This window comes from Rhamphochromis sp. 'chilingali', assembly GCF_963969265.1.
Source record: "Rhamphochromis sp. 'chilingali' genome assembly, chromosome: 8".
In the NCBI taxonomy this organism is placed as follows: domain Eukaryota; kingdom Metazoa; phylum Chordata; class Actinopteri; order Cichliformes; family Cichlidae; genus Rhamphochromis; species Rhamphochromis sp. 'chilingali'.
This window is the reverse complement of record NC_137935.1, coordinates 36229303-36246003: the sequence shown is the minus strand read 5'-3', so window position 1 is coordinate 36246003 and position 16701 is coordinate 36229303. Positions and strand designations below refer to the sequence as shown.

Here is a 16701-nt window from a genome sequence, read left to right as displayed (position 1 = left end):
TTTCCGAATTAACCTTTTGGTGATATGTTTGAAGTAAATAACAAAAACAATAAAACAAGAATATTTATAATACATCAACAAAAATCAGGACTGGGATCCTCCTGGTTAAAAAAACGGTCCAGGACTGGGACACTCAGGTTAATCCTACAGTACAAGGACAAGGGTCTGGTCTGGTTAAGGAAAAGGTGGAGAACAACATAAACAGTTTTTGTAGAAAGGTATGATTTCATTCATTTGAAGAGATTAAAGCATTATTCTGATTATTAAGCTTAAGTAAAATATACAAATAAGTTGTGAAAAGACTTAAATTTTATACACTTTATCTGTGTAACTAAGCTTTTTTGTGAACTCAAAAATAACAATATTTTCAGCTTTGTGACATTTTTACAGCCTATCTATGCACACAAATAAGTTACAGGATCAAATGAATAATAGAAAATAAATAGAAATAGAAAAAGTTCTTCTATAAGTTTCAAAGAGATTTAGTTTACACATTTTATATGAAACAGTAAATGTGCACAATCATTCAGGCACTGAAATTATCCATGAAACTAGTAATTCCTAAATGCGTGTAGATTAAAGGAAATTATTTTACCTGCATATGATTGTCTCTGATGAGCTTAAGGTACAAAACATGCCGGCGATGACAAAGTTTTTCTAGCTCCAAGAGAACTAAAAATGTACAAAAAATGGAGCGACATTTCTGGGTCCATTTTAAAGTTTTCACACCGTGGTGCTGGCGACCGGAAAAACATGGAAGTAAGGGCGGACTTGAACGAAGGCTAGATCAGTCAATTCAAACTGTCGGCCAGCTTTGACTTGTTTTGGCTTATGCTTTGGTCTTTCCTCTCATTAGCATTACTACGTCTGTAATGGCTATATTTTTCAGTGATCTGTCTATGATATATCTACATGGCAATACAATGACTAATACTTTTAATTATTTTAAAAACTATGAAGAACTTAACTTAAAACTATGAAGAAGTGGACCAAGCACTTGGGACAAATTACAATCCTGCCTTGACTGCACAGACTGGAGTGTTTTTGAAGCTGCAACTTCCGATTTGAATGAACATACTGACATCATACATAAGTTTTTGTGCAGACTTGTGTGGGCAGACTAAGACCTTTTGCAAATGCAATAATAACAAACCATGGTTCACTCCAATTCTGAAGAAGCTGCGCCAAGAAGGACCAAGGAGGAGACCTACAGCAGCAGGGGCTGGGCCCTGTACAAGTAGGCCAGAAATGAGCTGAGCAAGAAGATCAGGGTAAAAGGAACTGAAGGGAGAAGCTTAAAAACAACTTCTTAGCCAGCAACCCTACACCAGTTTTCAGAGGCCTGCAGCACATCCCCAGCTACAGGAGTGCATCCCAGCACCCTGAAGAGAAGCCGAATGGCTAACAACCTTAACACCTTCTACTGCAGATTTGAAAGACAATCATTCATACCTCCCACCGGCTCACCCTCACCTAATGCCTACACAAAAAAACTACTTGCAGCCCTCATCCCCCTCCCCTCTTACCCCCGACCTGCATTAAAGATCCTTGAGGACGATGTGTGTCTGCTCTTCCAGAGACAGAAGACTAGAAAAGCTCCAGGACCTGATGGTGTTTCCCTCCTATCTGAAAGTCTGTGCCAACCAACTGGCCTCCATCTTTAAGAGATTTCTGGAGCTGTGTGAAGTCCCCTCCTGCTTCAAATGCTCCACTGTCATCTTGATCTCAAAGAAGTCCACCAAAGGATTAAATGACTACAAGCAAGTAGCAGGTGAGCACTGAAAAAGCATCACATCCCACTAAGACCATCAGCACCGGCCTCCCCCAGGGGTATGTTTTTTCCTCACTGCTCTTCTCCCTCTACACTAATGGATGCTCCTCAGGAGAATAATCTGTGAAACTCTTTAAGTTCATGGATGACAGGTACATCCATGAATCCACTGTCTGGTCCAGAACATGCTTACACATAACTGGTTAACAGTCAGGATGATATTTTCTGAGCCAAGGGAGTCCGAACAGAATGTCCCAAACTTAGACAGAATAGAATAAATAGAATAGATAAATAGAATCAGTAGGATAATATTAATAATCAAGTATAGGCAGGGAGGCGTCTTCTCTGTTTTATTCCAGGAAAGGAGCAGATACGGGCGAGGTCAGATGTGAACGGAGAGAGGAGAAGATTCACAGGGAGACAGAGGGACCGCCATGCCGCTTCCGGAAGTAGTCATAATAATACTTGTTATTGTAAAACTGTATAGCCCAATCTGAAGGTCATCCTTCATGTGAGGCAGGTGGCTGATTTCACACCGAGGTCCAGCGCTGTAAACTTGTAATTTCAATTGTTGAAGCCAATTACATATTTTAAACCATAGACATTCTCCTGTACTTCCTTAAGAAAAAACTGAACATGTCATACCTGGAGCTCACCCTGCTCAAGACAGTGGAGATGATGGTGGACTTTGAGAGACCTACTACTAATTGGTTTTGCCTCATGGGGATGTTTTTATTTCCACATTATTACCCCCAGTTTTGGGGGTCTATTATCCAATTACATGAATTTCAGTATACTTCTACTCAATTGTAACCGTTGTTGTTAGGATTAAATTACTTGGATGTCTTGATGCATGCTCAATTATCCAGCTAAGTAAATCCCTAAAGGTTGATTCTGTTCATCTGGACATAGCGTTTTGAGTGGGAGAAACATTTTGTCGCAGTAATTGGTTACTGCTTTGTAATTTAGTGGTAATAACTTAGAAATTACCATATTATTAGGTTCTTGTTTCTGCCTTGTTACCCTGCTATTATCACTTTATTACCAAGCTGTAAGTGTTACTGCTACTTGTTATGCACAGCAGACAAAAGAAAGATAATTCATTAGTGAAAAAAATAACCTATAACCTAAACCTATAATTACAACTCCTGGTTTCTAATTAAATTTGCTTATGTTAACATATAGCACTACCTTTTTGATGAAAGATGCACACATGCTTTCTCACCAGTGCGGGTATTGACGGTGAAGAAATTCTGTGGGTTTCCACTAATAATGCGGTAGTTGAGCCTCTCAGCAGTAGTGGAGAGTGTGGCATCAGGATCTTGAGCCTCGATCTGGATTACAGAAACATCACGTGGAGAATTCTCAGGCACTGAGGTTCGGTACAGAGGTTCAGAAGTCAACGGGGCGTTGTCATTAACATCCTCCACCTGGATAAATACGTCAATACTGGTGAACTGAGGAACCACACCGTGGTCGGTGGCATAAACTGTTAGCCAATAGGAGTCCTTGCTCTCTCGGTCCAACATATCAGTGGTGTAGATCACGCCTAATAGGGGAAAAGACAAAAAGAACAAGAGCAAGAGCTTACTACAAAAGTATCAAAAAAAGAAATGCCACCTATTCAAGTAATGCCAAAGCTGTTTTACACTGTAGCTGTACAACTGGCTAGTTCTATTTTAAACAAGAATAGAAATTTCAGTGAATCATTTCCATTTTGTAGTTCAGCAGGTAGAGAAGGTCATTTAATAATCCGAAGATTGGTGGCTCAATGTTAGCCCCAGTCTGCATGCCAAAAATCCTTGGGCAAGAGGACAACCCCAAGTTGCTCTGATACATCCATCAGAGTAATACAATCCATGTTTCCATGTCTCTGTATTTATGTTAGACATAGACTTTATTTAATCCCACACTGGGGAAATTCACTTGTTACAGCAGCGCAAGGGACAACAAGAAAAGGTGAATTAGAGATGCATTAGAAAACAATAAAAAATAAATAAGAAAAATAGCCTGGAAATAAAAAAAAAACGGAAAATGCTATACTATGGACACATGGGTTACTATATACAATAAAATACACAAAGATTTTCCTTTTAATATATACATAAAGTACAGTGAGAATGATCATAATATGAATGTATTTATAAACAGTATTTATCCTATAGGTCTGTATAGCCTGACTGACTCAATCAGGTCGATCCCCGGGCTCTCTGTCCTGGTCGTTCTGTCCTTGGGCAAGACACTTTACCCTACTTGCGTACTGGTGTTGGCCAGAGGGGCCGATGGTGCGATATGGCAGCCTCGCTTCTGTCAGTCTGCCCCAGGGCAGCTGTGGCTACAACTGTAGCTTGCCTCCACCAGTGTATGAATGTGAGAGTGAATGAATAATGGTATTGTAAAGCGCTTTGGGTGCCTTGAAAAGCGCTATATAAATCCAATCCATTATTATTATATCAGCAAATAGGCTACCTATTCCAGAGCCCACAGTTTTTAGTGGTGATCCACTCAAGTTTAATCATTGGAAGTAGAGCTGGGCGATAGAACGATAACGATATGTATCGCGATATAACTTTTACTCGATAGAGAAATTAAGCTATCGCGATAGACCTCGCCGCTCTTGTCCTCTTTAAAAAAAAAAAAAAAAAAAAAAAAAAAGGTCAGCCAATCCAAATTAAGTAGCGCAGAGCCGAACCAATCACAGCCGCAGCGTCACGTCGCGTGACTTGTTACGTGCAGCACAAGTGCCAAGCCGCACGTGTGTTTGTTTGGGAAGCAGCCAGCGGGTAATGGAGCCAGCGCGTAATGGAGGAAATGAGTGTGCCGACTAGAAAAATCAACCGAGCGTGACCGAAGAGAAAACAGATGATGGTTCCAATGCCGGAGAGATTGTCGAACGGAAGAGCCATAGAAGTCCCGTAGTGTGAAGGTATTTCGGCTATTTCAAGTCTGACAAAAAACAGAGTAGCGTGCACTGTAAATTGTGCCGAAAGCAAGTCTGGAAATACAATAAACTGGTGCATGCGTCACACTGTGCGCCACGTTATTGTTTCGGTGAAATGAATTTCTACAATACTGTTAATTCTACTCTCTGCAGTGTTTAAATGCTTACATATACACACAGTTACTGTCCCTCCACACATACGACTCGGTTCTGCTTCTATGCCCCAGCCTTGTTTACTTTTTCCCACCGAGGCTTCTAGACTTCTGATTGGCCAACATTTCTGCACGGTTAGGAATATATCGCCACCTGCTGCTTTGGCATGTTCATAGCAGCGTTTTCCTTCATTTCTGCCTTTATGTGTGGACGGGATTATTTTTTAAAACGAAAACGGAAAATCTCAGTTTTCAAAAATACCCGTGTACGTGTGGACGTAGCCTCAGTCTCTGACTGGAAGCGCTAATTCGGCTTTTGTCAGACTAAAGTAACTGTTAAAACTGTTTGAAAAGCTCAGCTACACAACAAGGAGAGATTGAGAATTTCCTTTTAGTTCTCAGTTTATTTGATATTGACAAAAGTTAGTCAGTTTTGTCTGTTCTTCTGTAAAACAAACTAAGATTTATTTTTAGAATTAATATTTTGTTTCTAAGTGGAATTGACAATTTAGTCTGTTTCGTTTGTTCTATTTTGAAACTTAAACGCTTTAGCGGCTGCCTTTTGTGTAGTTTGCAATATTTGCCTTTATTTATCTGAAAAAGTCTCATGTTCCTTAAGTACATCTACCCTGTTGAACTTATTATGGGAAATAAATATTTAAAAACAAGCTGCTGATTATTTCACATTTTACTTGTGAGCAACGGCACATTTAAATCTTACAAATATAGTTATTTGGCTCATATCATGATAGATATCGTTATCGCCTGAAATGAAAAAAACATATCGTGATATGAAAAAATCTCATATCGCCCAGCTCTAATTGGAAGTCATCCTTCCAAGCTCTAATTGAAAAGAAAAACATTCCAAGCTCAGAGAAAATATTCTTCCTTCAGAAATCTGTTGGAGGAGTGGCTAGAGAGGCATTAGACGGTTATTTTCTGATTGGTTCAGATACTGCATATGATGCTGCATGGGAACTGCTCAATGAGCGATACAGCCAGCCTTTTATGATTGCCAAAAGCCTGCCGAGACAAATTACATGACTGGCCAAAAACAGCGTGAAGAGAGAGCGCTGACGTAAGGAAATTTGTGGACTTTTTACACAGTTGTGAATGTGCCATGGCTCACAATGAGAGTCTGCGTATTCTTGATGATGGCATTGAAAATCAAAAACTGACAGCCAAGTTGCCTGACTGGTTAAGCAACAGATGGAACCAAAAAGCCACGCAGTATCAGCTAGAGCAGGGGTGGGCAACTCCAGGCCTCGAGGGCCGGTGTCCCTGCAGGTTTTAGATATGTCCTTCAACCAACACAGTTGATTTAAATGGCTAAATTAGCTCCTGCAGTTCTCCAGAGGCCTGGTAACGAACTAATCATGTGGTTCAGGTGTGTTGACCCAAGGTGAGATCAAGGTCAAAATGATAATGAGAATGGTGAGCAAAGATCCCAGAACCACACGGGGGGACCTGGTGAATGACCTGCAGAGAGCTGGGACCAAAGTAACAAAGGTCACCATCAGTAACACACTACAACTGCAGGGAATCAAATCCCGCAGTGCCAGACGTGTTCCGCTGCTGAAGCCAGTGCATGTCCAGGCCCGTCTGAAGTTTGCCAGAGAGCACATGGATGATACAGCAGAGGATTGGGAGAATGTCATGTGGTCAGATGAAACCAAAGTAGAACTCTTTGGTATAAACTCAACTCGTCGTGTTTGGAGGAAGAAGAATACTGAGTTGCATCCCAAGAACACCGTACCTACTGTGAAGCATGGGGGTGGAAACATCATGCTATGGGGCTGTTTTTCTGCCAAGGGGACAGGACGACTGATCCGTGTTAAGGACAGAATGAATGGGGCCATGTATCGTGAGATTTTGAGCCAAAACCTCCTTCCATCAGTGAGAACTTTGAAGATGAAACGAGGCTGGGTCTTCCAACATGACAATGATCCAAAACACACCGCCCGGGCAACAAAGGAGTGGCTCCGTAAGAAGCATTTGAAAGTCCTGGAGTGGCCTAGCCAGTCTCCAGACCTCAACCCCATAGAAAATCTGTGGCGGGAGTTGAAAGTCCGTGTTGCTCGGCGACAGCCCCAAAACATCACTGCTCTCGAGAAGATCTGCATGGAGGAATGGGCCAAAATACCAGCTACTGTGTGTGCAAACCTGGTAAAGACCTATAGTAAACGTTTGACCTCTGTTATTGCCAACAAAGGTTATGTTACAAAGTATTGAGTTGTATTTTTGTTATTGACCAAATACTTATTTTCCACCCTGATTTACGAATAAATTCTTTACAAATCCTACCATGTGGATTCATGGATTTTTTTTTTCACATTCTGTCTCTCACAGTTGAAGTGTACCTCTGGTGCAAATTACTGACCTCTGTCATCATTTTAGGTGGGGGAACTTGCACAATCGGTGGCTGACTAAATACTTTTTTTGCCCCACTGTATTCCCCACCATGGTGTATACCACCCTCAAAAGCCAGAGAAACTGCGAGTGGTCTTCGATTGCTCGGCAAGATTTCAAGATATATCATTGAATGACCACCTTCTTACAGGGCCAGAGCTCACAAACACCTTGGTGGGAGTTCTTTGTAGATTTCGAAAGGGCCCAGTCGCTATTATGTGTGATGTGGAATGAATGTTCCATCAATTCCATGTAAAGTCTGAAGACCAAGACTACTTGAGGTTCTTATGGTGGGAGAATGGTGATCTCGAGTCTCTGCCATCAGTTTTTTGGATGAAAGTCCATTTGTTTAGAGCAGCTTCCTCACCTGGCTGTGCCAATTTTGGACTTAAACATCTAGCCACAGAAGGTCAGGATCGATTTAGCCAAAGCACTGTCAAGTTCATCTGAAGAAATTTTTATGTTGATGATGGACTGGTGAGTGTAAGGTCTGATGCTGAGGCAATCGAGCTGATTAAGGAAGCGAGAGAGTTCTGCAGTGCAGGCAAGCTTAGACTACACAAGTTCATTCCCAACAGCAAGAAGGTATTGGAGTCAATACCAAAGGAACAGTGTGCTGACATTGTCAAAGAGCTGGACATAGATTTAGGGGAGCCGCTCCTAGAAAGAGCACTGGGTGTGCAATGGTGCGTATCCTCTGATGACTTTCAGTTCAGAGTAACTGTCAAGAAACACTCAACTCAACCAATGGTATCATGTGCAATCCGAAGACAATCCGGCGGACCATGCTTCGGGAGGGTTATCGGCAGATCAGCTCGTTGCTTCAAATTGGTTCACTGGCCCAGACTTTCTGTGGGAAAAGGAGCTACCCACCAGAGATGCTCAGGTGGGAGAGGTTAGTGACAATGATCCAGAACTTCGAAGGGCTCAGATGTTCAACACCAGGTGCAAGGTTAAATAGAACATTGTTGGACCGCCTGACTAAGTTTTCTGACTGGAAAAGAGCTGTTAAGGCTATTGCTTGTCTTAAACGTCATGCTAAGCAAGTCAAGGGTCTTGGTCCCAAACTCAATGGAAGTACAAGTGTTGAGGAAAGACAACAAGCTGAACTTTTCATAATCAGATTGGTCCAAAGAGAAGCATTCAGCAGTGAAATCAAGAATTTACAGCAATGCAAGGACGTAAAATCCAAAGACAAAGCAAACTAGCTATGCAAATTAAGTCAATTTTTGGATGAGCAGGGTGTGCTGAGATTAGGCGGCCGCTTAACAAAAAGTGATCTTCATCCACGTGTTAAACATCCTGCCATTCTGCCAAAAACAAGTCACGTGTCTTCTTTATTGATCAAGCATTATCATGAGAAAGTACAGCATCAAGGAAGAGGTATGACTGTAAATGAATTGCGATCTAATGGGATATGGGTCATTGGATGCAGCAGTGCAGTTGCCTCACATATCTTTAAGTGTGTCACATGCAGGAAGTATAGAAGGAACACACAAGATCCAAAAATGGCAGATTTGCCAGAGGACAGAATGGAAATTACCCCTCCATTCACATATTGTGGCATGGATTGCTTTGGACTGTTCTATGTGAAGGATGCAAGAAAGGAACTGAAGAAGTATGGTCTTCTCTTCACTTGTATGTGTTGCAGAGCTGTACATCTCGAAATACTTGATGTGTCACGGTTCTGGGTCAGTTTGACCCAGTATTTTGAGTTGTCATGTTTTGGTTTGATTTTGTATTTTGTATTATATTCTGATTCTTGTTCTTCCTTGACTATTATTAGAATTCTATGTTTCAGTTTAGTTAAGGGTTTAGTTCTTAGGTTTTGTTTTGGTGTCCTCGTTTTTCCTGCAGGTGTAGTTTAGAGTCTTGTCTGCGTCTTTGTGTTGTTATTGTCACGGTCCTGGGTCTGTGACCCAGTGTTTTGAGTTTCTTGTGCCTCTGAGTTTTTTGTATTATGTTCTTAGTTCTCTTTGTTGTCCCAGCTTATTCTTTAGTGTAGTGTCTTAGTTTGGTTTTCTTGTATTCTGTTTAGTTCTCTGAGTATTTAGTAGCTGCCCTCTGTGTCTCTTTGTTGTTGGTGTTGTCTGTGTTCTTAGTTGCTCTGTCTCCCCTAGTCTAGTTCGCGTCTCTGTGTCATACTTCCTGTTTTACATTGAAGGTCCGTGTCTTATGTGAATGTGTTCAGTTTACGCTTCCTTGTCTTGTCAGTTCTTATTTCCCCCAGCTGTGCTCTCCTTCTGTGTCTCATTCCCCTCGTTGCTTCCCAGTGTATTTAAACCCTGTGTTTCTCTGAGTCTGTGTCGCGTCGTCCCTCATGCTGTGTGGATCTCCCTGTGAGTTTTAGCTCATTGTTTCCCAGTTTAGCTTAGTTTACTTTGTATGCTCGTTTTTCTGTGACCAGCAAATAAAGCTGTGATTTTGAGTTCATCCCCTGAGTCTGAGTCCTGCACTTTGAGTCCTCATCTCCTGCCTGCCACACAGCATTTCATGACAGTTATTTCCTTTTTTACTTTGAAGGTTCATGTCCATGTGTGATGTCAGCGTGTTCAGTTTTACTTCTCCCCTGACTTTTTATCTGATCTAGTCCTCAGTTCAGAAAAAAAGTTATATAGTGGGTTATTTTAACATCAATATATAAGGCTCAACCGCAGTGGAGGGGTGGTGCAGTGGGTTCAGAGGCACTGGTAGGGGAGTCTGCTTGACGCAGCTGTGGGTAGATATTTAATCATGCCTCTGCTGTCTCTAAAAACAGTAGCATGTTGGGAGAAGGAGAGTACTGAGCTGGATGTATGAAAACAGAGCAGAGGAGCAGTGAGTTTTAAGCTGTGTTATTTTCAGCCAAAGTGTGTGAATAAAATAGAATTTGCACTTATCCAAGCGTCTCCAGTGTCAAGTTGGGTAAGTCAGTAATATTAATCCCGGATCGTAAATGATCGCATTCTATTTTAACAAACTCTGGAACTGTCCTGATATATGTCTTAGGAAATGGACATTTAACAGTACTCCCTAAAAACACTATTTTTGAGTGATCATATTTAGATAATGTTTAATTTTTTGAATTACAGTAACAGCACTTTAGCCAGCCTGACAAAGAGTTAGAGCCCCATTAAGCCAAGCAGTCCTTAAGCTTTACCTAGTAATGACTTGATGAATATTCAAATCCATCGCACACGTGTCATAAAGTGGCGCAAATTTCATAACTGCTGAAATTTACTTAAGGTTTTCTCTCATATCGACCTTTCTACATTCAACAACTTAAGCAATTTTTTTCAATTTATTACTAAATCCTATTCCTCCAAAAATGCTCAAAGAGCAGTTCAGAATATTTTGCTACAACTGAAATTAAAAGAACTGTGCTGTAGCAGTTTGAATGTGTGGCATAGCCTTCAGCTTTCAAGGCCCTCTTCAGTAGAACCAGTTCCCAGTTTGAATTTGAAAGACAGACATCGTCTCCACTTTTTAGATTAGGCTTAAGCGGATAACATTTCAGGGGGCTGGGTTTGTGACCCAGCATTTTGAGTTTATTTTGTACTTTTGATTTCTTATCAGGGCTCTACAGTGTGACCAATTGAGTTGCAAATGTGACCTAATTTCTCAATGGTGCAACTAAAAAAAAATCCTAGGTTGCACCAGTGCGACCAGCCGTTTGAGTAAAAAAAATTTTTTTAAAAAGTGCCCACAAGTCTGAAAGTCCGTGTGCTCAACAACAAACAAACATACATTATGCCCAAATCGTGGTCTAAACCAATCAGAGATAGTCAGGGGTGGGACCTCTTTAATTGGCTGTGGTCCAGATATTCCCGTTGGCCTACATGTATGTGCGTTTGATAGTCCAGACGGATAGATAGAGGTGAGTAGTAGGGTGGGTTTCAATAATCGATATTCCGATTAACCCTCTCAGGCTCAAATTAAACTTTTTGTTGCTAATGCACAACCAAGTCCTGCAGTGGTACTTCTGAGTAAAAAAAAAACCTCATAAAATATGTATGTGGAGTAATTAGGTTGTTAGTTTTTAACTGTTGCAAATCGGCAACGCCTGCCTTGAGAGGGTTAAAACTGATTTTAGCTTGAATAACGCAATATTGATTCATTAAATCCTGAATCAATTGTTAAATATAAATGCATTTTGCCAGTAATGCCAGGAGGTCACCAACCTATTTCAACAACCACCAAACAGCTAAAACAGTAAATGAGAGCAAGTAAACAGATTCCAGATAAATGTAAACACAAAGTGTGGACCTGACGCATCAGTGAGTCGACAGCACACAGATTTTGAGCTACAGGTTTTGTCCCTCTCAGACCAAAATGCACTTCAAGAACAGTTTCCCCATCTTAAATCTCTGTTTTCTGCATTATTCATTTGCTTATTACACACCAGTCTACCATTGTGTACAGCGCTGTCGGTCGCTAAAGCCTCATTTCTGCTGTTCAATACTGAAGAAATATAAACATTTTACAATGATGCCAAATTACAAAACGCTTAGCCATGTCTCTAATAAAGTCTCTGTAACATTACTCTGCTTCACTTCTGCAGCATCGGGTAATGTTCTTATGTTGATTCATGGTTTTGTTACGTTTTTGTTCTACTGCAGAATATTTTTATATCTTCTCTTTGAACAAGATAGAAATTTAGGAGTAACATGGCCTTACAAACCCAACAGTGAGATCTTAAGAGATCCAGCCTACGGCTCTTCAATGGAGTGTCACAGGGTCCCCAGGAAAAAAAATTGTAAATGTAAAATAATAAAATAAATATTCTTCTGTAGCAATAACAAAGCATAACATAAATTATTCAGTAGCAATTACACAAGAATATCCAGTAATGTCCCTGCCTACAATTAAACACATTCACTTACCTAAAATTGGGGGCATCTGCTGTGGCAAATGGGTTCAAGCCAGTGTTGCCAACTTAGCGACTTTGTCGCTATATTTAGCGAGTTTTCAGACCCCTTAGCGACTTTTTTTAGAAAAAAAGTCGCTAAAAAAAGACGTGAAAGCGCGTATCGCTTTTACTCTCAACAAGCAGTGGGTGCTGTAACGCAGTCAGTTCTTCTTTTACTCGTATGCTGTTTTGTGGATCACAAGGTTTAAAACTACTTATAAACACACACACAAAGTAACTCCACCAGAGTGCCTATTTCAGGTCACTTTTGCCGGTCCAAGCCCGGGTAAAGGAGCAGGGTTGGAATTGTGACATTAAAAAAAAAACAATAATTGCTAAAATAAATTTAATTTGTAGTTCTAAATAAACTCTATATGCATTTAGGACGTTTTTTACTCACTTTATGTCTCTTCCACGATGTTATTTCTCTCTCCAACAACATACCGTATTTTCACGACCATAAGGCGCACTTAAAAGTCTTAGATTTTCTTCAAAAAGTGCGGCGCGCCCTATAGCGCGGTGCGCCCTATGTGTTGTAAGGAGGACGTAGTAGAGAACACCATGAGAACGTTAAAGGGTGAAGTGTGGGCGTTGATCGTATATACCGGGACAATCGCACATACTTGTATAAAAGAACAGGTATGTGCGTTATGCAGGACATCGTTGTTTTAACAACCCTGAAAATGGCAAAGAGACACGCTTACGAAGCACAGTTTAAACTGAAGGCCATCAGCTACGCGGAGGAACATGGAAATCGAGCAGCGGCGAGAGAATTTAAGATTAACGAATCGATGGTTCGCAAATGGAGGAAGCTGGAAAACAAGCTCCGGCAGGTCAAGAAAACGCAGCTGAGTTTCCGCGGACATAAGGCGAGGTGGCCCGAGTTGGAGGAAAGACTCGAGCGGTGGATCATCGAGCAAAGAGCGAGCGGGAGAAGCGTTTCGACGGTCACCATTCGGCTAAAAGCAGTTTCACTAGCTGAAGAGATGAACATTGAACATTTCCAAGGAGGTCCGTCTTGGTGCTTTCGTTTTATGAAACGGTGCCATTTTTCCATCCGGACCAGGACTACGGTAGCGCAGCAACTTCCAGCGGATTATAAGGAAAAGCTGGCCATCTTCCGCTCCTACTGCAGCAAACACATCGGCGACAAAAACATCCAGCGCAGCCACATCACAAACATGGACGAGGTCCCGCTCACTTTTGACATCCCGGTGAGTCACACTGTGGAGAAGAAGGGGACCAGCACGGTAGCGATACGCACAACGGGGCACGAAAAGTCTTCTTTTACTGTTGTGCTTGGCTGCCATGCTAATGGACAGAAACTGCCGCCTATGGTGATTTTTAAGCGAAAGACTTTGCCTAAAGAGAAGTTTCCAGCAGAAATCATCATTAAGGCAAATGAAAAGGGCTGGATGGATGAGGAAATGATGAAAGACTGGCTGAGGGAGGTGTATGTAAGGAGGCCAGGTGGTTTTTTCCACGCAGTTTCACTAAGAGTGGAAGGCAGCGCCGGGCGAGTTACGCCACAATTTGCCAATGGATTGTAGATGCTTGGGCTAACATGTCTGCTGGCACTGTTGTTCGAGCTTTCGCAAAAGCCGGCATCGTTTCCGAGGAGCCGCACGGCACGGAAAGTGACTCTGACAGTGAAGAAAGTGAACCTGGCATGTTTGATGGAGATTTAGCGCAGCTGTTCAATTCAGACACAGAGGATGAGGACTTCGATGGGTTTGATTGATGATAAAAATGTGAGTACCAAACTTTGTTTTGCTCCTGCTTTATTTTTAAATATGCACACTTGTATGCTTGTGTGTTGTTGATGATGACGATTACCGGCAATAGAAATGTGAGTAAGGTACCGAATTCAGGTTTGCTCCCGCTTTATTGTTAAATACGCATACGGTACTTGTATGCGCCCTATGGTCCAGTGCGCCTTATGTGTGTGTTAAATACAGTAAGGGCACACATAACTGAGACTGCGCCTTTTAGCACAGTGCGCCTTATGGTCGTGAAAATACGGTAGGTTACAATTAGATTAGCATGACCAATTATGCAAATTAGGCAATGACGTCATTTAGCGACTTCTAGCGACTTCTAGGACAACCAATAGCGATTTTCCTTACTGAGGAGTTGGCAACACTGGTTCAAGGCTTTTACCACAAACTTAGTCACTGCTTGGTGACATTCGTCTATCCTGGCCTGAAAAGAGACGCTACCGGTAGACTGCAGCGAGAACTGCCAGCATCTGAGCCAGACTCTGTGTGTCTCTCTTATCATGGTCACCTAAATGCACAGTAATGGCAGGTTTAGTAATAAGGCAGATTGCGCTAACATAATATGCACTGTTAGTTGATTATTTACCTGCCGCATTAACGGGAGAGGACGTGCAAACGTTACCGCTGCTGCTGGGTTGAGATTCACGAGTCTGGAGCAGAATTAAAAACACGACATTCATTTAAGGTGATCACGTGTTTTGTGAGCAAATGCTTTTGCATATTCGTAGTGTTTCCTCCCTTAAATTAAATATCTACTTTGCAAGTATTGCAAGTTGCCCTGTTGTCATCCGTTCTCGTAAACTTTTGAGCGTTTGAGCCGCTTACGCGCCGTGTTTCCTGCCAGGTAAATGACGCTCCGCAACGTGGTGACGTCATTCGGGGCGACTGGAATCGATAAGGGAATCGTTTGCAAAAATGTCAAACAATTCCAAGGAATTGAAACAGTGGGAACCGGTTCTCAACAAGAACCGGTTTTCGATACCCATCCCTACCCCTCTCCCTACTTCCTTTAAGCGGCAGGCAGCAGTAAACAGGTCATCAGAGGAGGCCGAGATGATGATTAAGTTTATTATTCCCTACAATATTGCCAAAAAGTGCACTTTAAGCACAAGCACTTTTTTCAGTAACTTATCTTTCTTGTAGAAAGGTGCTCCAAATAAAGAACTTTGTGTTGACAAGATTGTTAGTTAATCATTTGCAAATTAATATTGTCTGTATGGGCAGCAACTTTCCCCTCAAAAGAGTGCACATGTAAAACTGTGATGTTAAGTGATGCGGTTGAAAGATTTGGGTGCACCTAACTTTTGTGCTGGTGCACCTAAGAAAAAAAAGTTAGGCGCACCAGTGCAAAAAGTTAGTCTAGAGCCCTGCTTATGTTATATTGGAAACATGTTAAGTTCTTGTGTTGTCATTATTAGTTAGGATTTAGCTGAGTTTTAGTTTATATTTCACCTATGTCTCCATGTTTATGAGTCTTTTCGTGTTTGTCATGTGTCATCTCCTCATCTATGTAGGGTCCCCTTGTGTCTTTCTCATCTGTGTCCCTCGCCCTCTCTCACTCCCTCTCTCTATCTCTTTTGTCAAGCTTGCGTCTCCCAATTCAAGTCTCTTCATGTTTCTTGTTTTATTTTGAAAGTTTTGTTTCCATGTTTGCTGTGGGTTTTTTTGTTTGTTTTTGTTTTTTTGCCTGTCCCGTTTGGATCTTTAGCCATTAGAATTGTTGTCTGAAAGCCAAGAAAGATGCCAAGCGGATTTACTTTACCAAGTGGATCATCGTAGCCTTGTCATATTCGTCCATTTGATTGACCTTTATTATAATTATGTATTTATTTGATTTGATTTTTGGTTGTTACAGACGGGACAGACATGACTAGGGGATAGGACAGGGAGAAAGAATGAAAGAAAGAGAGGGAGAGAAAGAAAAATACAGGGGAGAAGAGATAGTGAGAAAGGGGGGAAGAAAAAAAACAGAAGAGAAAACAAAGAAAAAAGAGCAAATTAGGCTTTCTTGTCAGAGGTAATTTTTCCAAAACAAAAAAGATTTTTTTAAAAGCGGACGGCTGCACTGTCCACAACAGGAGATTGACGCATATTGCATCTGTGAGAAAAACAATATAATAAGGCAGAAACTAGTGATTTATAATGGAAAACTGCTCTTGAAACAGACTTGGAAATGCAGTTTTATCGCAATTTCTTTTTTTTTGGAAGCAAAGCAGCAAAGGTAAGACAGAATTCATGATAATGTCTTTCAAAAGTGAAGCATAATTTAGGTCTTCTTTTGCTGTTGGTTCAGCAATTTTAGTTGGAGCGTGATGAAACTAGCAGGTTTAAAATCTGTGAGATCTGTGCTTTCAGCAGAGGCATTGTTTTCCGTGTACATGCCGTCAGGTGAATGGGGAAGTCTGCACTTACCAAACCATATGTCTATATTTAAATAACAGACCTAGAGGTGCAGCCTGTGAAACCAGATGGGGGGCACTGGGGTTCAACAGGTTCAGGGTGTTGTGTTGTGAAGCGCTGAACAGAGTGGATGGAAGAATGGCAAGGAGAGCTTATTGGTTTTCAGGATGTTTGTGTAAATGTGAATGTGTGCAAGAAAGGAAAGACATCTGATCTTAAGCTTACAACAGACACCAGTAGATCAAGTATATCTATATTAATACATATATTAAGAGCAAGCTATGGTTTCCTCTCCATACCCCATCACCTTATTATTATACTAAGAAACAGAAAAGAAAAAAAGAGACAACAGACTCTAGTTA

General features: G+C 41.3%; 1 protein-coding gene across 11 annotated transcripts in view; it reads right to left on the bottom strand.

Moving 5' to 3' along the window:
- Positions 1-16701, bottom strand: part of fat3a (FAT atypical cadherin 3a) — a 179958-nt gene that overhangs the window by 101574 nt on the left and 61683 nt on the right. For 10 of the 11 annotated variants that reach the window (XR_013972387.1, XM_080888393.1, XM_080888394.1 and 7 more), the window contains exon 3: positions 2997-3320. Coding sequence is in view for 10 of the 11 variants with exons in the window: in XM_080888393.1 (XP_080744519.1) it covers positions 2997-3320 (324 nt within the window). In the remaining variant the exon portion in view is untranslated. The remainder of the gene's footprint in view (positions 1-2996; positions 3321-16701) is intronic. The other variant, XM_080888391.1, reaches the window with a different exon arrangement.